Source organism: Electrophorus electricus, chromosome 18 (genome assembly GCF_013358815.1).
Source record: "Electrophorus electricus isolate fEleEle1 chromosome 18, fEleEle1.pri, whole genome shotgun sequence".
NCBI lineage: Eukaryota > Metazoa > Chordata > Actinopteri > Gymnotiformes > Gymnotidae > Electrophorus > Electrophorus electricus.
The window spans coordinates 7006265-7024638 of record NC_049552.1 but is presented as its reverse complement, the minus strand read 5'-3'; the positions used below and the strand labels follow the sequence as shown (position 1 = coordinate 7024638).

Below are 18374 nucleotides of genomic sequence, written 5' to 3'. Positions count from 1 at the left end.
GAAAATTGAAGAGAAGGATCATTCTTCTACTCGGAGGCCAGGACACCCCCCACCGCCGCTCGATATTCGTCGCCTCAGCGAGTCTTCGGCGGGGTTGCCGAGCGAGACGGAGTGGGACCAACCCGCAGTTGGTGACGCCCACGGGCGTCAGTATTCTCTGAGCCCCACCATCTACAGCCCGCTCCCCATGTGCCACGTGTACTCCCCAGTTTTTTCGCTCATGCCTTGGGCGGAGCAAGGACCCAGCCTGTCAAGTGCAGCCCCATCCCTGGGCAAGCGCTCCCCTCCTACTGAACTGCGGCCCAAAATATGCCGACACAGGCGCTCCTTCAGCGAGACCACTTGCCTATCGCAGCTCAACAGGTCTCTGCAGAACATCATTGGGCACAAACATGTCCCAACTCCCCAGCTAAGAGTCCCGGCAATCCTGAAAGAAGCAGTGTTGTACCAGCCCTCACACGACAACGGGGACGAGAGAGAGGTGGACACCAAGCTAAAGCCCCACCCGACATTGCAGCGCCGGGCGAGTGTTTGCGTGGACGACCATGCCCTGGTCTACATGGTAGGTCCGACAGCCTGCCCGCTCTGCTGTGCGCCAAGCTATAGAGGGTGCTGTGCGTCTGAGGACAAGCATCTTTTCTGTCACTTTTGGAGTCCGCCTCTCTTTCACGTCTGTTTCTCTTCCTTCCTCGTCCATGTCTCTCCGTCACCTCCTGGTGCCGTTCGGGAAGACTTGGGCAAATACTCGTCTCGTTAACACAAATTCGAAGAGGCTTCTAAGGTGTCCGCGCTCGGCTCAGGCAGCCAGTGGCTCCACCCGGAGCTACACACTGTGCCGTGGTTTAACACGAAGGCAAATTTCTTATGGGGAATAACCGACCAATATCTTTTACTTTTAAATACCACCAACTGTCCTACCAACTGCCTTACTGCTGGTTGAAGTTGCTTATCTGGCTTTTCTTAAGCTTCGCTTCATTCATGAGATTATTCATTTCTATTTGTATACAGGACTGGCTGTCGTCTGTTTTTTTTTTTTTGTTTTTTTTTTTTTTTTTTTTTTTTTTAGTGTATATAGTTTGATACATATATTTGAAGGCCTGTTCAGTTGAGAGACTTAGAAAAGAGAAGGAACATTTTTGTTTAAGCACTGTTTGGCTGTGGTGTTGAGATTAGAGTGAGAAACGGTGCTCTCATTACTGCTCTTCTGTCCTACAGACCAGTGTTCTGGGTCTCCAGAGCCAGACGGTGTCTGCCACAGCCCTGCAGATGCCCGCCCACCTCCTCCAGTCCTCCCAGAGCTACTCTGCTATGCCCCTCTCTGTGCCCCCTGCCATAGCCCCTGTAGTCACACCCGCACAGCCTGCATACGCACCTGCAGGCCAGGCTCTGCAGCGCCAGAGCTGTTCAGCTGCCCCAATGCCGCCGGTCGGTGAGGCGCAGCACCCGCCGCCGAGACCTCCCGCACTAGCGCACGGCGCGCCAGCCGTGCCGCACGTTCCCGCCGTGCAGAGCCACCCTCCCGCAGGACGGGCGGGGCCGCCGAAAGCGCAGGCGGACGTGAACCCCCCCTCCCCTGGTTACCATCCCGTCCCCGCGCCGCACGCGGCCGCTGCCGGGTCGAGTCCCGTTTCAAATGTTCTGTACGCGGCTGCTGGTCCCGTTCCCTGCGCGCCGCTGGCCACAGCCGCCAGGTTGAGCCCTGTTCCTAGCGTGCCGCTGGCCCCGGCCGCCAGACTGAGTCCTGTTCCCAACGTGCCGCGGGGCACCGCCGCTAGGCTGAGTCCCATTCCAAACGCACCGCCTCAGGCAAACGCGGTCGAGAGCGGTGAATCTGCTCAGAATGCAGCGCTGCAGGCAGCGGCTTCGCTCCCTACCCCTGCACGTCCAGGTCACAGGGCCACTGACGCACCTGGACAACAGGTGAGTTAAGTCCACCGTCGTTCCAAGGGTCAAGGGTTTCTCTGCCCAGGTAACTCCTACTTGGGTCACATGGGCAATATAATTGCATTTAAAACTGAGCTGTATATCAAGAGCCATTGTCATGCCTGGCGCCACATGTGTGCGCCTATTAAATCCAGTCACGCCACTTTCATGTACGCAACAGTACTGGGGACAAGCTTTCAGTAAAGGCCATGACAGTGTGATTGTATCCCTCTGATTCTGCCTAGCGGTTTATGGTGCATCCTGGGAATGCTTTTGGCCTGGCACTTGGAATATCGATGCTGTGGTTTCCCCTGCCAGATCCAGATGAGGGGGGCACTTTGAGGCTCGGTCACTTTTGGTTTGGCATGATCGATTGGGCTTTATCGCATCAGTATATGTCTGTTGGGCAGGAGTGTCGAGCTCAGGACACCCTGTTCTGTAGTGTTGGCGAATATTATTAAAAAATGACTCGTACTTGAAGTTCTGTTTCAAGAAATGAATGTGTTGTGGTTGGCTGCTACATGAGTGAAGTGTGCTCCAAGACAGCCTGCAGCTGTAAAATGGGTTTTATCCAAGTAACCTTAGTTCTTCCTGGACAGCACAATGGACAAAATACCATATCTCCAAAGTGCGATTGTGATGTACTTTGCACCACACAGTGAGTATCATATCAGTACTATATTGCTCCACCTTTTGCCACACAGGGGCATCAAAGGTCTTGGTAGCTTCCAGGTGTTGACGGTAGCCATGCAGATGTGGCTGCTTCACATAGCTCTCCAAGCGTTCCAGGTCATCCTAATGATGATAGAATTTCGGATTGTGGTGCCCACCACATTTCACCTGAATGGTCCTTGAACCATAGTGATTCTAGATCTGCCATATGTGGAGCATGGTTACTGAATGTGTCCATTCGCTTGTGGTGGCTGAGAGTGTTAAATGTGGGCTTCTGCAATGTTCGCTGTTCTCTGGAATTCTCAAAATTCAGGTATTTTTGGGCACATTTGCCTGAATGCACCCAAAACATTACATCCCTGCCAATGCCCTGTACGCTTGTACCCCTGCATGGACCTGTTACTCTGTGTTCACATCACTGCCTAGAACCAAGGTTCATCAGACCAGACAGCTTTGTCCAGGCATTGTCAGTAGTTGAGTGTCCCGTTTGCTAGGCTCATGCAAAAGCACATGGATTGGTTACTGGTTATGGAGTTTTATTACGGAGACTGTGATGTCAATGAACGGATTTTTATAAGAATCACTGCATTTGCGCGGAGTTGGGTTTTCCCTTCCCCAACGCCACTCCAGCTCATGAAGGGCTTGCTAATTAGGTGAACAGTTGGATCAGCCATGCTGGAGCAAGGAAAACTCAAAACCACACAGGGTGGCGCAGCCCCCGGCACTGGAGGTGAGAAGCCCTGACACATTCTGTGCCACACAATGAAGGTGACTGATCCTACAACATCTAGGACTCGTGTCTCAGGATTTTTACACTTGCTGAAATTTTTTTTCGGCTGAAAGAAACGATGCAAGTTTACAATAAGTTGCCAGCACATTCAGTACTAACTTTTAAATAAGCACATTAGCATTACAGAAGTAGTAAGGGAGCTACTGTACTGTACTTCGCATCACCATCTACTACTATTCGCACAATATAACATGCAAATTTTATGCAGTCGGTACAGGTTGTCAAGGTAATCTTGCACCTGAGAAAGCTGAGAGACTGAGCATTTATGTAGGTCAATAACCAGGTGCTGGGTCACACAGATTTTAGCGGCATACATTACCCTGGAACTTTGCACACCTCCAGCACACAGATGGCTTATTTACAGATATGGCCGGCCAGCAGAGGGAACAGCAACAACTTGTCAGAAAATGCTGGGCTCTGTGCGCTCACTAACTAATGACCTCCAGCTTTATTCCAGACTGAACAATAGACTGGGACATGAAATGTGACCTGCCTGGGACAGGTCTGGTTGATAGTTGATTGTGCTCTCAGTAGATCAGGAATGAACACATTAAGGCACACGTGATCTAGATCCCAATACTGAGAACTAAGTCTAACGCCACAAGGACAGAGTTGTCATATAACCAGTTCATTCACTTTCTCCTGTTTCCTTTCCACAGCAATAGTTGATGGTGATTTTATTGGACGCTGTATTGCTGTTAACCATCCTACCCTGTCTGTTTTGTTTTATGCTCAAAATATGCAGCACATCCTCCAATCATCCAGTTTACCTACCAAGAACACTCCTACTCAGCAGCCATTGGTTCAAGCTTCTGCTGCTCAACAACTGCCACCACACCAGTCTTCTCAGCAATCAGCTCACCTCACACACGTATGCCTCCTGTCTCCTACTCGTGCTTTAATCTGACCTCTGTTAGTTAACCACTATGCTGAATAATGCAAGTCAGCATGAAATAAGACTCCCAGATTTCTTTTGTTCGTTTTTTTACTGTAAAAAGATATTTGATTAGGTAGTGCATGTTTTTGTGTCCCACCCCAGTTACCCACACTGAACCAGTCTGCTGGGGCCCCCCTTCCTGGACACGACTCCTTTCCCTCTGCACAGTCCTCCCTCGTGCCGCTGTACCTCTCCGCTGGCCAGGCCCCTCCCACTCTGCCCTCCGTGTCACCGGTGTCCTGCTCGCAGGTGGATGGAGCCGTGGCGGCCCCTCTCGCGGCACATGGTACCCAGGGGCCATGTGCCGCTCCTGTGTTCACGAGCGCAGTCCCCACAGCACACACTTACCACCACGGCTCAACCGTGGCTCAGCAGCAGAGCTCCGTGGCCACACCCTCCCTGTTTACCCTCACTCAGACCACACCCCCCGTGCACCAAAAACTACCTCCTTCACCAAACCCCGCCTCAGTGTCCATAGGGCCGCCCCTCTCCACCGAGGTTCCTCTTTCTCAGGTAAAGTGTGCGTGTGCGTGCGTGTGCGTGCGAATTTAAATGGTCCCTTATGAGATTTAAGACCGCAAGGGTGTGCAGAATGCTTGTAATTGCAGTGTCTACTGCCTTTATTCCAGACTTATTTATGTTGGGGAATGCACTCGATTTAGATTCAGGAGACTTTCAGTGAGCAAACGTTTGGGCTAATCAATAAACCAAACAGCAGCCACTGCAGGATCATGGCACCTCTCTGCAGGTTGGGCCTCCTCTGGGGACCCAGTGCAGATGGGCCATGAAAGGAAAGAGAGAGATGCAATTTACCCAGAGCCAAAAACGCACTCTGTGCAACTGCATTTGCTGTCTGACTGGGGTCAAACAGTCCATGGTGAAGAAAAGTATTTGCATGGATTTCGGAACCCAGCTAAGCTGTCGGCTGTTACTTTAGGGAGAGTCTACTAGCAATAACCAGGCCCTAGCTGCTCTTCCAGTCCTGACTGCCACCCAGACGAGCTCCGCCCCGCGCCCGCCGACCGTGCTCCCGATCGCCACCACGGACTCTGCCCGTCACGCCCAGGCCTCCCAGCTGCCTCCGCTCGCCATCCAGCCCTCCTCAGCGGCCCGGCCGCTGTCCCCAGGCACCCCGCCAGGCCTGACCCAGGAGCCCCACCTCCCTGCTGCCGCCACGGCCAGCATGACGCAGCACAAACAACCAAGCGCTCGCGGGACACAGCAGCAGCAGCCAAGCGGCAGCGCCTCGGCCCAGCCGAGTCAGCAGTCCGGGGCTGGCCGGCCGGCCGCCGAAGTGTTGGCCGAGGTGAGGCAAAACTGTGGCCTGCTTTTAAAAGGGACAATAGGAAAAGAGTTAATGGTTTCCATGGTTTCCTGTAATAAACAAGGGAATACACTCCTGCCCTGAGGTAGTAGCTTTTCAAAATGATTATTCGTGTTTGAGGAATTATTGATTGTGTGATTGTACACAAGTTTTTAGTGTTTCTCTCTCTCTGCCTCTCTTCTCCTAATCTCCTAATCTGTGGCTCACTTGCTTTCATTCTCTCCTGTTTGCTTGAAGGAGGCTGCACTCGATAAACAGACATCAGTGTCTGGATTGGCTTATGACAGGTAGGAGCCTCGAGTTGATGGAGGTCTCTGTGACGGGGGATAAATGAGCTTTATTTCCATAGGCTGTTTATTTTAAAATGCCTGAATTCAAGTTGAGCTCATCAATGTGTGTGTGTGGCCTTTAGTTAAAAACCCCGAGGCAGTAACGTGAGCTCTTTCAGTGAGTTTCCTCAAATACAAGTTTCAAAAAGTACACTTTCTAGTCAACAAATTTCAGTTCACGATACAATCGTTTTTTTTTTTCTTTGTGTTCATTCAGTGTTGTAATTTAAGTATGCACTACCAGCTCATTAACATGAACCTGCTATTGCCACAGTGTGAACTCGGATGCCACGTCAGGAAAGGAGACAAGTGACTGCAATGAGGGGACGCACGGCGGGCGGAGCGAACTGAGGGCCCGCAAGCACCACCGCAAATCCTCTCGCACGCGCTCACGGCAGGAGAAGAGCGGCAAGCCCAAACTGAGCATGCTCAACGTGAGTCTACAGAATCGATCCAGACCGAGTACACCTGGCCTCCGCAACCGGACCGGGCAAACTCAGTGAGACTGCAGATGCAACTGAGCATGCTCAGTGAGACTCCAGGTGTAACTGAACTGAGCATGCTCAGTGAGACACCAGGTGCAGCTGAGCTGGGCATGCTCAGTGAGACTCCAGGTGCAGCTGAGCATGCTCAACTCTTGTACCAAAACCACAAATGAGGGCATGTTCAGTCTCTAATGATTCTAAGACCCTACCATATTATAGTAGTCCTGGGTCCAGTATTCCAGAACTGGTGTAGAGTAGTCTAGTATGTTTTAATATTAGCGTGCTTACGCTGATGCTCGTTCTGCTGTATACCATCGGCTGACACACTCCTGGTTTAAATGGCTAATTCTGGAGTTTGACCAGCAGGATAATATGCTCCCTCTATCCTGCCCAGCAGGTGTGTAACACGGGCGACAAGATGGTGGAATGCCAGCTGGAGACCCATAACCACAAGATGGTGACCTTTAAGTTTGACCTGGACGGAGATGCTCCAGAGGAGATTGCCACCTACATGGTGAGCCTCTGTCCAGCCATGTCCACTGTCCTTCCTGTCTTCGTCTTCTTCCTCTTTGTCAGTTAGCCCTAGTTTGCTCTACGCAAGCGCTTTGTTCAACGATGCTCTCATGGCTTATCGATTATAACCGAGCCCGTCAGTTCAGCTTGTTGCTGAGGTTTCGATTTTCCTTCTTATCTGCATTGCTTAGCTGTGTAGCTCCCTGTGACCCCACCCCCACCCCCTCCATGGTGTGTTGAGTTTTGGAGAGCCTTACTTTGTTTTCTCTCTCCTTTCGTCGGGGCTCCACTCTGCAAGCTCCAGCCCTCTGAGCTGCTGTCTGGCTCTGATCCCCGTCTCCTTCATCCCTGTCTGGTTTGCTCGTTTCCCTTTCACCTCTTTTCTCGGCTCTGCATTCTGAGAATTGCGCTTTCATGTAGCTTTAATTCCCCCCCCCCCCCCATCTCTCTTTCACCCGACCAACCTGAACCTCTGCAATGCAGCAATGCAAGTACCCCCTCTGTTTGCATCATGTAACATGTTTGAGAGAGAGAGAGAGAGAGAGATGCACAATTGTTTGTGTGTGTGTGTGATGTGTGGAGCCTGCCATTATTCCTACCAAAACACACCCAAACAGCTGTGTCTGCATGTGCGTGTGTCCGCTAGGTCGAGAATGACTTTATCCTGCTGCCGGAGAAGGAGATGTTCATCGACCAGCTGAAGGACATTGTAGAGAAAGCAGAGGACATCCTGAGCGAAGAGGCAGAGGGCGAGAGCGGCTCGGACCAGAACCCGCTGCCCCACCTGAGCCCCGTCGGTGGCTCTGGCACGGAGGTGAGTCCTGTCCACCCTGGAGAGGTTCAGCAATACCAAACTTAAATGTAGTGCCTTCAGTTCACTAGCATGTTTGAGTCAGTATATAAAAAAACAAAAAGGAAGTTGAATGCAAGACCTGCCCGCATTCAGTATTAGAACTATGTACATCCCTGAAATAAATTCCTGAAATCAGTACGATCCACACAGTATTGACCTGATTGGGTCCCTGATGCAACGTGTCATTTAAAGGTTCTACCGGTACCTGGGACATATCATTTGTCTTGAAGCACAATTTATCACTTAAATGTCTGACAGCTGGCATTTGTGATTTCCACCCCCCCATTAAAGATTAAAGATTCATCTCTTTTTGAAGTGTGGTTATTAAGTCGTCCCTAGGGCGTGCTTTACTCATGGACAGGAAGACTGCTGAGCATACAAACCAAGAGGCATGAAGTGCTAATGTCCTCCCTGTAATGAGCAGAAAGCATGTCTGGGCTTATGAACCGTTGCACGCTAGTAGTTGTATTGCTCCAGGCATCATATGCAGATGGAATTTGGGTGAAATGGGCATAAAATATATGATTTGAATTAACTGGTTTTGTTGCAGGGAGCGAAGTCTCAACAAAGTCCATCTAACCAGCTAGTCTATCAACAAAATGGTAAGACATGCGTGTGTTTTTGCCGTGCAGACAAATGTTTCTGTTTTGGTTAGCCTCTGACTGGCTACCTAGGAATCAGATGATCCCGATATGTAAAACTCATTTTTGTGTACACATGTCAAACTGTAGAGTAGTTTGCTCTCTTTACAACAGAGAGGATGTATAATGCACATTGAGTCCTAAGGAAAGCACTTGGATGGCCACAGCCATTGCCCCGTGTATCCTAATAAAGTGGCCAGGGGCAGGAATTTAAACCCAACACTTTTTTCAGAAACTCACAGCTTATGAAGCAAAGGTGTGTCACACAAGCTGGTTTTCTTCCATTGGATCTGAGCTTTTTTTCTGCTGATTTTGTGTGTGTGTGCGTACGTGTGTCACAGTACTCCACACTGGAAAGCGCTGGTTCATTATCTGCCCTGTGGCTGAGACGGCCACAGACAGCGGGGAAGACAACATCACAGCCAAAGGTATACACTGGTATATCTGTATCCCAATATGTGCCACAATGCCACCGTTGCATAACCGCTCAGTGAGTCACTGGCTTCTAAATTTGCTTCTGCTAGAGAAGGGTTATGGGAGATGGACAAAAGATTATTTTGCAGTCATATTGCTGCATAATTCAGTTGCAGTATGGTTTGCTATATATTAAAAACACACAGGTGAACATCTCATGAGTCTGGATGAAGAGCAGCATCCATTGTTTTGACTGAAATTATTCACATAACTATTTTTAAAACAGGAAGATCGAAAGTTGGCCAGGATACCCATGACATGCAATTTTAAAATGGCATTTATTAGAGGGCTTGCCTACATATTGCAACCCTTTGCAATATCAGTAGTGCAGTGGCCAGTAGTATAATCACAATTAACTGTTGTCTTGTGCATCCCAAGAGATTAGATTCTTTACTCAGTTTTCTCTCTCCCTCTCTGACTTGCAGATTCAGAGGGTCTTTGTGCAGCTCAGGTACCAGATACCAACGTGGGCGGCGTCAGAACTCCACAGAAACACCCGCTGCTGCCCAAACCCTCCCTCTGCGCCACGGAATGTACTCAATCAGCGGAAGATCCACACACCGGTCACTCAGCAGCAGCGTCCATGGTCGCAGACATCCCATGCTGTCCCATCGTCTCTCCCATTTCCCAGGATCCCGGCATTCAAAAAATTGTGGCCCCTCACCAGCCAGCCCATCATGACACCAGCCCCGTCACTGACCCGCCCCCAACTTTGGCCCAACCAGTAGTGCTTCAGCAACCATTTTCCACTCCTATTCCGCCACCTGCCATCAGTGGGACGCAGTCCCAGCCTCAAAGCCCAGGCCATCATGCGCAACAGGCCCCTCCCTTTACATCAGGGCCTGTCTCGTCGCAGGCACATCTGGGAGGCGGGCCAGGGGAGTCTGATGGGGAGGGGCCTCCCAGACTGGAGTTCACCGATAGGACAATAAAGACACTCGATGAGAAACTTAGAAACCTTCTGTATCAGGAGTACAACCCCTCACAATCCACGAGCTCTGCATCTGAACCTCCCGGCTCCCCTCCAGCGTCAGATAGCCAAGGCAGTGACGGAGCACCCAGAAAAGGAGAGATGCTGGTAAAACTACATTTCCCAGCATCCACTTTACAATTAGTTGTATTAGACTTCATTATTGATGCTAGTTAGCAAAGCGTGGGAAAAGAGGCTCCTTGTCCAAGCAGCATTTATTTTGTCCACATTTATAGTTTATTTTCTGTTTCATACAAGCTATAATATGTTGACCATTATCTTCAGTTGAGTACATTAGGATGATCTGTTTCCAGTCACATTAAATGAACCTACATTCCACAGACAGCATGGTTCACTGTTAGTTTGACCAGGGCTTTCAAGTAAAACGAGATTGCCCACTGTTGTATCGATTGCCCAGGAGCAGCGAGGTTTCTCATCACTTGTGTTCGTATGTTTTGCTCGTCGTCTTCTGCTCATCATAAAGCTCGCTGGGTTTCATTCCTTCCCCCTTACGTCCTCTTCCAGCCACAGATTCCAGAGAGGAGCGATAGTCTTGGTACCTTAAGTGACTCTGCTGTTGCTCGTAAGTGTGTGTGTGTATAAGTGTGTATGTGTGTGTATGTACATACACATACATGTGAGACTCAGTAATACAAGTTATTGATTGAGATTTTGGCCTCTTGTCTTTGGCCCTATAGATCAATTAATTACCTTAGTCATTACCTCAGCCCAGGTCTACATCTAAATCCCAGTTTTAAGTTAAAGTAGCATAGAGATGAACTTGACTGTAAACTGGAAATGTTTTTTTTAGTTAATGTATCTATAATTTATCTGCCTTCATTAGCTTTGAACAAGCTGGTAATTGGAAATGACTCAGGAGGCAGGTTTGATGGACGCGGTATCTTCAAGGGCCGGTTCCAGGTGAGGCACTGATGTTTGTAATTTGATAAACGTACTCTCTCAGTACCTGTCGTGCTGTAGTTTCATTCGTCGGCAACGTGTTCTCTAGGTTGTTCCGATAGCACCAGATGGTGACTATTATTTGGATCAGAGCAGTAAAGACCAAATCTCCAGCAGCTCTCCCGTGCCTGTTCACGGAGGGGGAGGAGCCGTGGTAACCATGGATACTGGGGTTGCCATTACAACCGAGAATGGAGTCCAAGCTGCACAAAAGTCCCAGAGCAACCGTTATTCAGCACCGCCCGACTTGTATCAGGTGAAGATGACCATTCCATAGCAAAGCATGTGCTTTTAATTACATTTTCTTTTTTAAACATTTTCTATTTCTATTTTTACATACAAATTTACATCCTTATGCTAGTCTTTTGGTTTGTTTCTCATTTATTGCTTTGGATTTGTCTTTGTAGGACACGCCTGCTTCCAGCCCAGAGGGCACACCCCCGTTGGTCCACTCTCAGACCTCGTTGTCGATCGATGGGGCAACACAGCACGGCCTCCATCTCTCCTCCGATTCTGGTGAGGACGACAACAGCTTGGCCCCGCCCCATAAACCTGCACAAACTGCTCATGCCCTGTCGGAGCACAGTGGGAGTGACCTCATGAAGCGGGCAGTGGCCTTCTTCCGTCGTTCTGGCCGCAACAGCAGTGTGCACAGCTCTGATTCGCCCAGCCGTCCTCCGTTGCTTAATGGACACGCCCCTTGTGTTGCCAACCACACCCACGCGACGTACGTCAGCAGCGATAACGATTCGGAGTTTGAGGACGTCGACATGAAAAAAGAGCTCCAGAGGCTCAGAGAGAAGTAAAATGCTCTACGCACGCATTTTTACGTAAACACTAGCTTAAAACACCTCCAGATAGTTTCAAAATTTCAAAGGCAAAGAAGCAGTCTATGATGTGCATGTTGAAAAAAACAACAACAAATGCAGAATGAGACAATGAAGTATGAGACAGTGTATATATTTTGTAAATACAGTGCATTTTGTAATTTATTGGATGGTTTTAACAACATTTGCTTTATATTGCATTTTTAAATAAAAATGGTAGCCATGTTGAGGTGCAGAGCATCAGATTTTATTTATGTATTTAGGCATTTGTTTTTATAGGCCCATATCTATCAGTTACATTATTAGAAAGCACCACTTTATTAGAAACGTACATTTCTAAAACCCAACAAAGTGGCCAAGGACTGCAAGTGCAAATTTGGCATGTCTACTAAAGTGGCTGCCAGGCGTTCGGTGTAAATGAAGTGTGTGGGAAGCCCTTTTTTTTATGTTCCCTGCTTCACCACAAGCTACTGTGAACTGAGACACATTTACAAGTATTAATAAAATGATCCTCAGTAAAGAGAAGTGAGCCTGTAAGGCCAGCCTCCGTATTGGGCCACACCCCCAAGAAATCGTTCCGTGCGCTTTGTCTGTATTCCTTCACTCTGGTACAGGGTCATTCTTGTCTGGTTTCTTGTCACAGAAACTACAACTGTCACTCCTGTTATCCACACAGAAGAAGTGTGAATACCTGGGGACTGAAGCTGACATTTTGCTATTTATCCTCATAGGAATTAGTTTTATTTAAATTATTTAGTTTTAGTTTTATTTTATTTACATTGTGATGGAGCCTCAAAATGTGACACTTATAGGCTGTACAGTGCAATGGCAACATTACCTGATGTACATTTTTGTAATGTCCTTTCACTCCTCCTAACCCAACTCATCTGGCTCACTCTGACTCATGTTCTTTCAGGCATATGAAGGAAATCTCAGAGTTGCAGGCTAACCAGAGAAGCGAGATCGAACAGCTGTACTCTCGGCTGGGCCGCCCCGTGCCTCCCGGCGTAGGTTTCCTGCATGCGGCGCCCCCCACAGGTGGCCGCCGCCGCCGTGCCTCTAAGCACAAGGTCAAAGCAGGCAAGCTCATCAACCCCACAGTCCAGCAGCTCAAAGCAAGCCGTGCCAGCAGTCCAGGTAAGCACCGGCAGTCCCGGATACGAGCAGAGCACGGCGCTTCGCCCTCTCCTCCGGCCAGTCTGACCCGCCTTTCCCTGCAGCTGAGGCCTGCTCCAGTATGGTGGCAGCCCTGCCCAAAAGCGCAACTCTGGGTACCAGCTCTGCGGGGTCTGACGCAACCGCCCTGCGGGGGTGCCCGGTGGACTCGATGCGGCCGGTCCACACCCAGCAACCCTGCTCGCTGAAGGTCTCTCTTTCGTCCGACAACATCTACGGCACGGCCACGCCTACGCCGCCTGGCCAAGGTAAGAAACGTAAGAAACTCATGTCACACTCATTCTGAAAGCCATCGGTGTGTCTGTGTATCAGCCACCTTGACATGAACAGACAGCGTCTCGGGGACACTTCCTGCCACACGTCTTATCTCACTTTCTCATTCTCGCGCGCGCGTGTACCCACACACACAAATACATACATACATACATGCATACAAATAAAATCTCCAGGAAAAAAAATGAGACCACTACAAAATGATCAGTTTCTCTGTATATTGCATTTCAGAGCATGTTGTTTTTATGAAAATGACTAATGGTCAAAATAACAAAACCGAAATTTCAGACCACAAATAATGCAAAGAAAACAAGCTCATATTCATTTATAAACAACACATTAATAATATTTCAACTTAGGATGAGTCAAGAAAGCAATATTTGGGGGAATAACCCTGATTTCTAATCACAGCTTTCATGCGTCTTGGCATGCTTTCCACCAGTCTTTCACGTTGCTGTTGAGTAATTTTACGCCGCTCATGGCACAGAAATTCCAGGAGCTCTGCTTTTTGATGGCTTGCGACCATCCATCTTCCTCTTGATCACATTCCAGAGGTTTTCAGTGGGGTTCATGTCTGGAGATTGGGCTGGCCATGATAGGGTCTTGATCTGGTGGTCCCTCATCCATACTTTGACCTGGCTGTGTGACATGGAGCATTGTCCTGTTGAAAAAAACAATCATCAGAGTTGTGGAACCTTGTCAGAGCAGAAGGAAGCAAGTTTTCTTCCAGCAGAGTTTTGTATGGGCCTTGATTCATGCGTCCTTCACAAAGACAAACCTGCCCAATTCCAGCCTTGCTGAAACACCCCCGGATCATCACCAATCCTACACCAAATTTCACAGTGGGTGCGAAACATTCTGGCTTGTAGGCCTCTCCAGGTCTCCGTCTAACCATTACACGACCAGGTGTTGGACAAAGCTGAAAATTGCACTCATCAGAGATGACCTTACTCCAGTCTTCTACGGCCTAATCCTTATGGCGTTTCGCAAACTTCAGTCTGGCTCTTTGCTTCTCATTGATGAAGGGCTTTTTTCTAGCTCTGCACGACTTCAGCCCTGCCTCCAGAAGCCTGTTTCAAACCGTCCTCACTGTGCAATTTACCCCAGTTGCTGCATGCCATTTTTTTTTCACTTGACGTCATCTTACGGTTGTGACATTCGAATGAGGTGGCGATCATCACGGTGGGTAGAGAGTCCTTTTTGACCTCTGTCAGTCTGTAGCTGCTGTTGTCCCATGTGTTTGCTGCTTGACCTTGTTCTTATGAACTGTAGTTTTTCAAATTCTTAAGACAGAAGCAACCTGACGCTCACTGTATCCCTCTGCCAGTAAAGCTACAATTGACCCCTTCTTTTCCTCATTAAGAACCTCTCTTTTCAACTCTTTGGCATGGTCTGTAGCTGTATTTTGTATTTTGACTACACTTACTTTTTGGGTAGTCCCAGCACTACTTTTCCCATCCAGCTGGTTCTATAACAGGAGAATAGTGAGGACTGCAGCAGTGGTTTTTATACTGTTGCTCATTAGAATAGGATTTTAAGGTTCAGCATCCCATTAAGTAGAATGAGGTCTGTCTGTGAAGGAATTCAACAAACACTTGAATGGAATGGCTGCTGTACATGTGGAGATGCTGATTTAAGAAAAAAATGGAGTGGTCTCTTTTTTTTTTCCGGAGCTGTGTATATACACACACACACACACACACACACACACACACACACACACACACACACACACACACCCTTCCTGTTGTGCCCATATAGAAGTCTGTGAATTTGTATGTATTATGCAGCATGGTTAAAGATTCCCACCATCTGTGTTTCTCTCTCACACACACACACACACACACACACACACACACACACACACACACACACATTATAATCACCAGCCCACAAAGTACTGTAGGAAGGTGACATCACCATTACATTTGTATGTGTGATCAGTTATTTTCACACTTTCTCCAAAAATACATGCACACAGCACATGGTTATGTTGATGAGTATAGAGCATCCCTTGATGTCCTTACAGGTCTTGTACAGTAGCTCTACTCACTAGTGTCCCCTCTGTACAGTTCAGTGCATATGGAGACAATGAGTGTGTAGAAATGGCTCCATCTAATCCCTAGTACGGTGACAGTAAGCTGCACAAGGGGGCGCTGTTGGCCAACCTAACTGGACATGTCACTAAGCTGTGAGAAACATCCCTCAGAAACACACACCCACACTAACACAACTCATTAGCCCTGTTCTCCTCAAGTATGTATTCCTGCAGGCTGGACCAGCTCTAAAGGGTAAGGGTTTAACCCCAAACAGGTCGGTCTTGACTCCAAATTGGATCGCTGCCTTTTAAATGCCTTGTTATTGGTCTAATACAAATATTGCAAAAGGTTGGCAGTCAAACTATCAGATGAAATATAATCTAAAAATAATATAGAGAAAACTGTTGTCTGTTTCTGAGAAATGGATGAGAGACAAAGATGTGTCAATGACATTGACCTAAAGGTCACAGAGCTCAGATCTCTGGGCTATATAAATAATTAATTGTGCTTTACGTTGGCTATATATGAAAATGAGTGAAGCTTTACGTTGATTGCCTTCAGGATTGGTCATGAAAGCACTGGTAGATGTTGACATTAAGATAAAGGAATTACATTGGACTATGCTGTGGCTCAAACCCATATCTAGTCTTTTGGAATCTTTTAAAAAAAAACAAAAAAAACCAATTCATGCACAATGTATTGAATGCACGCAAGCAGATAATTAAAACAGAATAAAACATTCAGCTAACAGTATGAATGCTGAAACTGACCTCACACAACCCACTACTCTGGACCACTCATACTTCTCAACAGCCAATAGCAGAGCATGCGGAGCTATACCCTGCACATTAGGAGTTACGGCCCTCCCATTTGGCACTATGACCCCCACCCCCTGGATTTGGAGCTATGGCCCACTCATTTGGAGCTACACTCCACCCCTTTGGAGGTGTTCCCGCATGCAGGAATACCCCTCTGGTCATCCTTGGCTGTGCCTTACTGACGATGCTGAGATGATGCCGGTCTCTGATCCCTGATGTGTTTGCTGTTACACCACTCTTTCTCTCTTCTCTCTCTCTCTCTCTCTCTCTCTCCCCCCCTCTTTATCTCTCCTTTCTTTTTTCTCTCTCCCTTTTATATTCGTCTTTCACAGGCTGGACCGTTTACCACCAAACATCTGAGAGAATCACCTATAAATCTAGTAGCAAACCGCGCACTAGATTCCTCAGTGGACCCGTGTCTCTGTCCATCTGTTTGTATTTGTTCCTTTCTACTCTACTTCACTCAGCTTTCCTCTGTTTTCTTTTACTTTTTCTCTCTCCCTGTCTCCCTGTCTTGCTTCTTTCTGTCTTTTATGGCCCCCATCACCATGTTATGGCTCTTCTTATGTAAAGGATTTAAGTCTGTCGTACCACTGCGCCCCATCCCCCTCCCCCCCATGTGTGCGCACACACACACACACACACACACACACACACACACACACACACACACACACACACACACACACACACAGACAGACAGACTTTCTCCATGCACACAGCCATCAACTGTGGGGTGTTTTTTTTTTTGTTTTTTTTTTTGTGGACACAGATCTCCACTTCTCCTGTTGCTCACCATCAGTTCTCGGGTTCAGTACCCGTATCGTTTCAGCCATGCCTTTTCATACAAATGCTTTGTGCTCCATTTTGGCTTAACAAATTGTTAACTGTGGTCTCTCCCCCCCCCCCAAAAAAAACAAACAAACAAACAAACAAAACAAAAAAAAACATGGGCCTTCCAAACTCTGAGAGAGGCTATGCATGTGTCTCTGCCAAAGCCTTTGTACCTTCTATTCGTGTGCGTTTTTTTCTTTCACTAATTGTCCCCGAGTTATTTTGGGTCACGTATTTGAAAAGGTGGGGAAAAAAAGCCCCAAAGCCGGCATACGAGGTCATTTGGCTGTCTTGTCTCGTGTTTGGAATCAGAAGACGTGCACGCCAGAGGCACGAGCCAGGGTCGCTTTGGAGACCACCAGGGCCATATTTTAAATTCTTATCTCATCACCTCCTCTCAGGCTTGCCACTGCATGACTCTTTAAAACCAAAAACAAAGAAAAAGAGGCTCTGGCTTTTCTACTCAGGCTTTTGTAGAATGGATGTTTCTGTAATTTCTGTTTATTTCGTATTTAATAGCAAAACCTTAAGCTTTGGAGGAAATTAATTTAAACTTTTTTTCCCCTTTGGTTACAAGATGAGCAACTCTAGTTGCGCAAATTGGCAGTAATTAAAGGTGCCCTAGAATGCATTTATTCCACATTTTAAAACTGATGTTTATATAGAAGCTATATGATGTTGGTCAACATGAAATACACCCACATGGAGCTTAACATGCCCCTTTACAGCCGTATGTTATAGAATGAAACGAGTCTTTTTTGCACTTTTTTTTTCTTTAACACCATTTTTTTGGTGAGCTCATGCATAATTGATTAGTTCTGTTCTGACTGGCTGGTTTATGGTGAGGCACCACGATGGCTTACACAGAATGAACATGTCAAAATTAAATTGCTAGCTAACTGCGAGAGGAGAACCATGGAGTATTTAGGCGTCCAGCCATATGTTTGAGCCTGCATCAGGGATATTTCAGTTCTCAAGCAAAATTGATGTTAATAGATTGACTAGATGTCTTGACAAATGAGTCATCTCCATTTCAATGGTGGATAAGTTAGGAGCGTTAGCTATCTGGCTGGCTAGCAATAGAGTGGATATCTTTAAATAACTGAACTAGTTAGCTTCTGAGTTATGTCTTGTTGATTTAACTATGAGTTAAAATTTTTCTGGGGGATTGACAAATAGACATTTTGTATTGTTGATTCATATGGCATGCTGCTACTTTGAATGTGTAACAGGCAGGAAACTCAAATGTAAATAAGTCAGCATAACTAACTAGCTACTTGGCAAGAGGTTATGGTTGGGCTTGTGATGCCAATGTAGTTGGAACTCTCTTCAGTGTTGAGTGCTGAGAGACAACTTTCTCTGTATTTTCTAAGGTTTGAGAACTGTCTGGAGTGAAATGTGCGGGGCAAACTAACAGCTTGTCTGGGATCCTGTTAAATACAAGTATCAACCATGCCTGTTGCTCCGGTGTCACACCTGCAGAACTGTTGAACTTTTGGCTTTACAGGTCTGTTAATATTGCCTGGGGTAGAAAAT

At 47.5% G+C, this 18374-nt stretch overlaps 1 protein-coding gene across 1 annotated transcript in view; it reads left to right on the top strand.

Annotated features, from left to right (window-relative positions):
* Positions 1 to 18374, top strand: part of LOC113590955 (serine/threonine-protein kinase WNK2-like) — a 46615-nt gene that overhangs the window by 22889 nt on the left and 5352 nt on the right. Inside the window, exons 10-27 of the mRNA XM_035536464.1 lie at positions 1216 to 1920; positions 4131 to 4256; positions 4425 to 4835; positions 5260 to 5628; positions 5884 to 5933; positions 6250 to 6409; positions 6858 to 6974; positions 7620 to 7787; positions 8377 to 8428; positions 8809 to 8895; positions 9367 to 10019; positions 10437 to 10494; positions 10756 to 10832; positions 10921 to 11127; positions 11279 to 11673; positions 12615 to 12835; positions 12919 to 13122; positions 16337 to 16435. Of these exons, the coding sequence (XP_035392357.1) occupies positions 1216 to 1920; positions 4131 to 4256; positions 4425 to 4835; positions 5260 to 5628; positions 5884 to 5933; positions 6250 to 6409; positions 6858 to 6974; positions 7620 to 7787; positions 8377 to 8428; positions 8809 to 8895; positions 9367 to 10019; positions 10437 to 10494; positions 10756 to 10832; positions 10921 to 11127; positions 11279 to 11673; positions 12615 to 12835; positions 12919 to 13122; positions 16337 to 16435 (4159 nt within the window). The remainder of the gene's footprint in view (positions 1 to 1215; positions 1921 to 4130; positions 4257 to 4424; positions 4836 to 5259; positions 5629 to 5883; positions 5934 to 6249; positions 6410 to 6857; positions 6975 to 7619; positions 7788 to 8376; positions 8429 to 8808; positions 8896 to 9366; positions 10020 to 10436; positions 10495 to 10755; positions 10833 to 10920; positions 11128 to 11278; positions 11674 to 12614; positions 12836 to 12918; positions 13123 to 16336; positions 16436 to 18374) is intronic.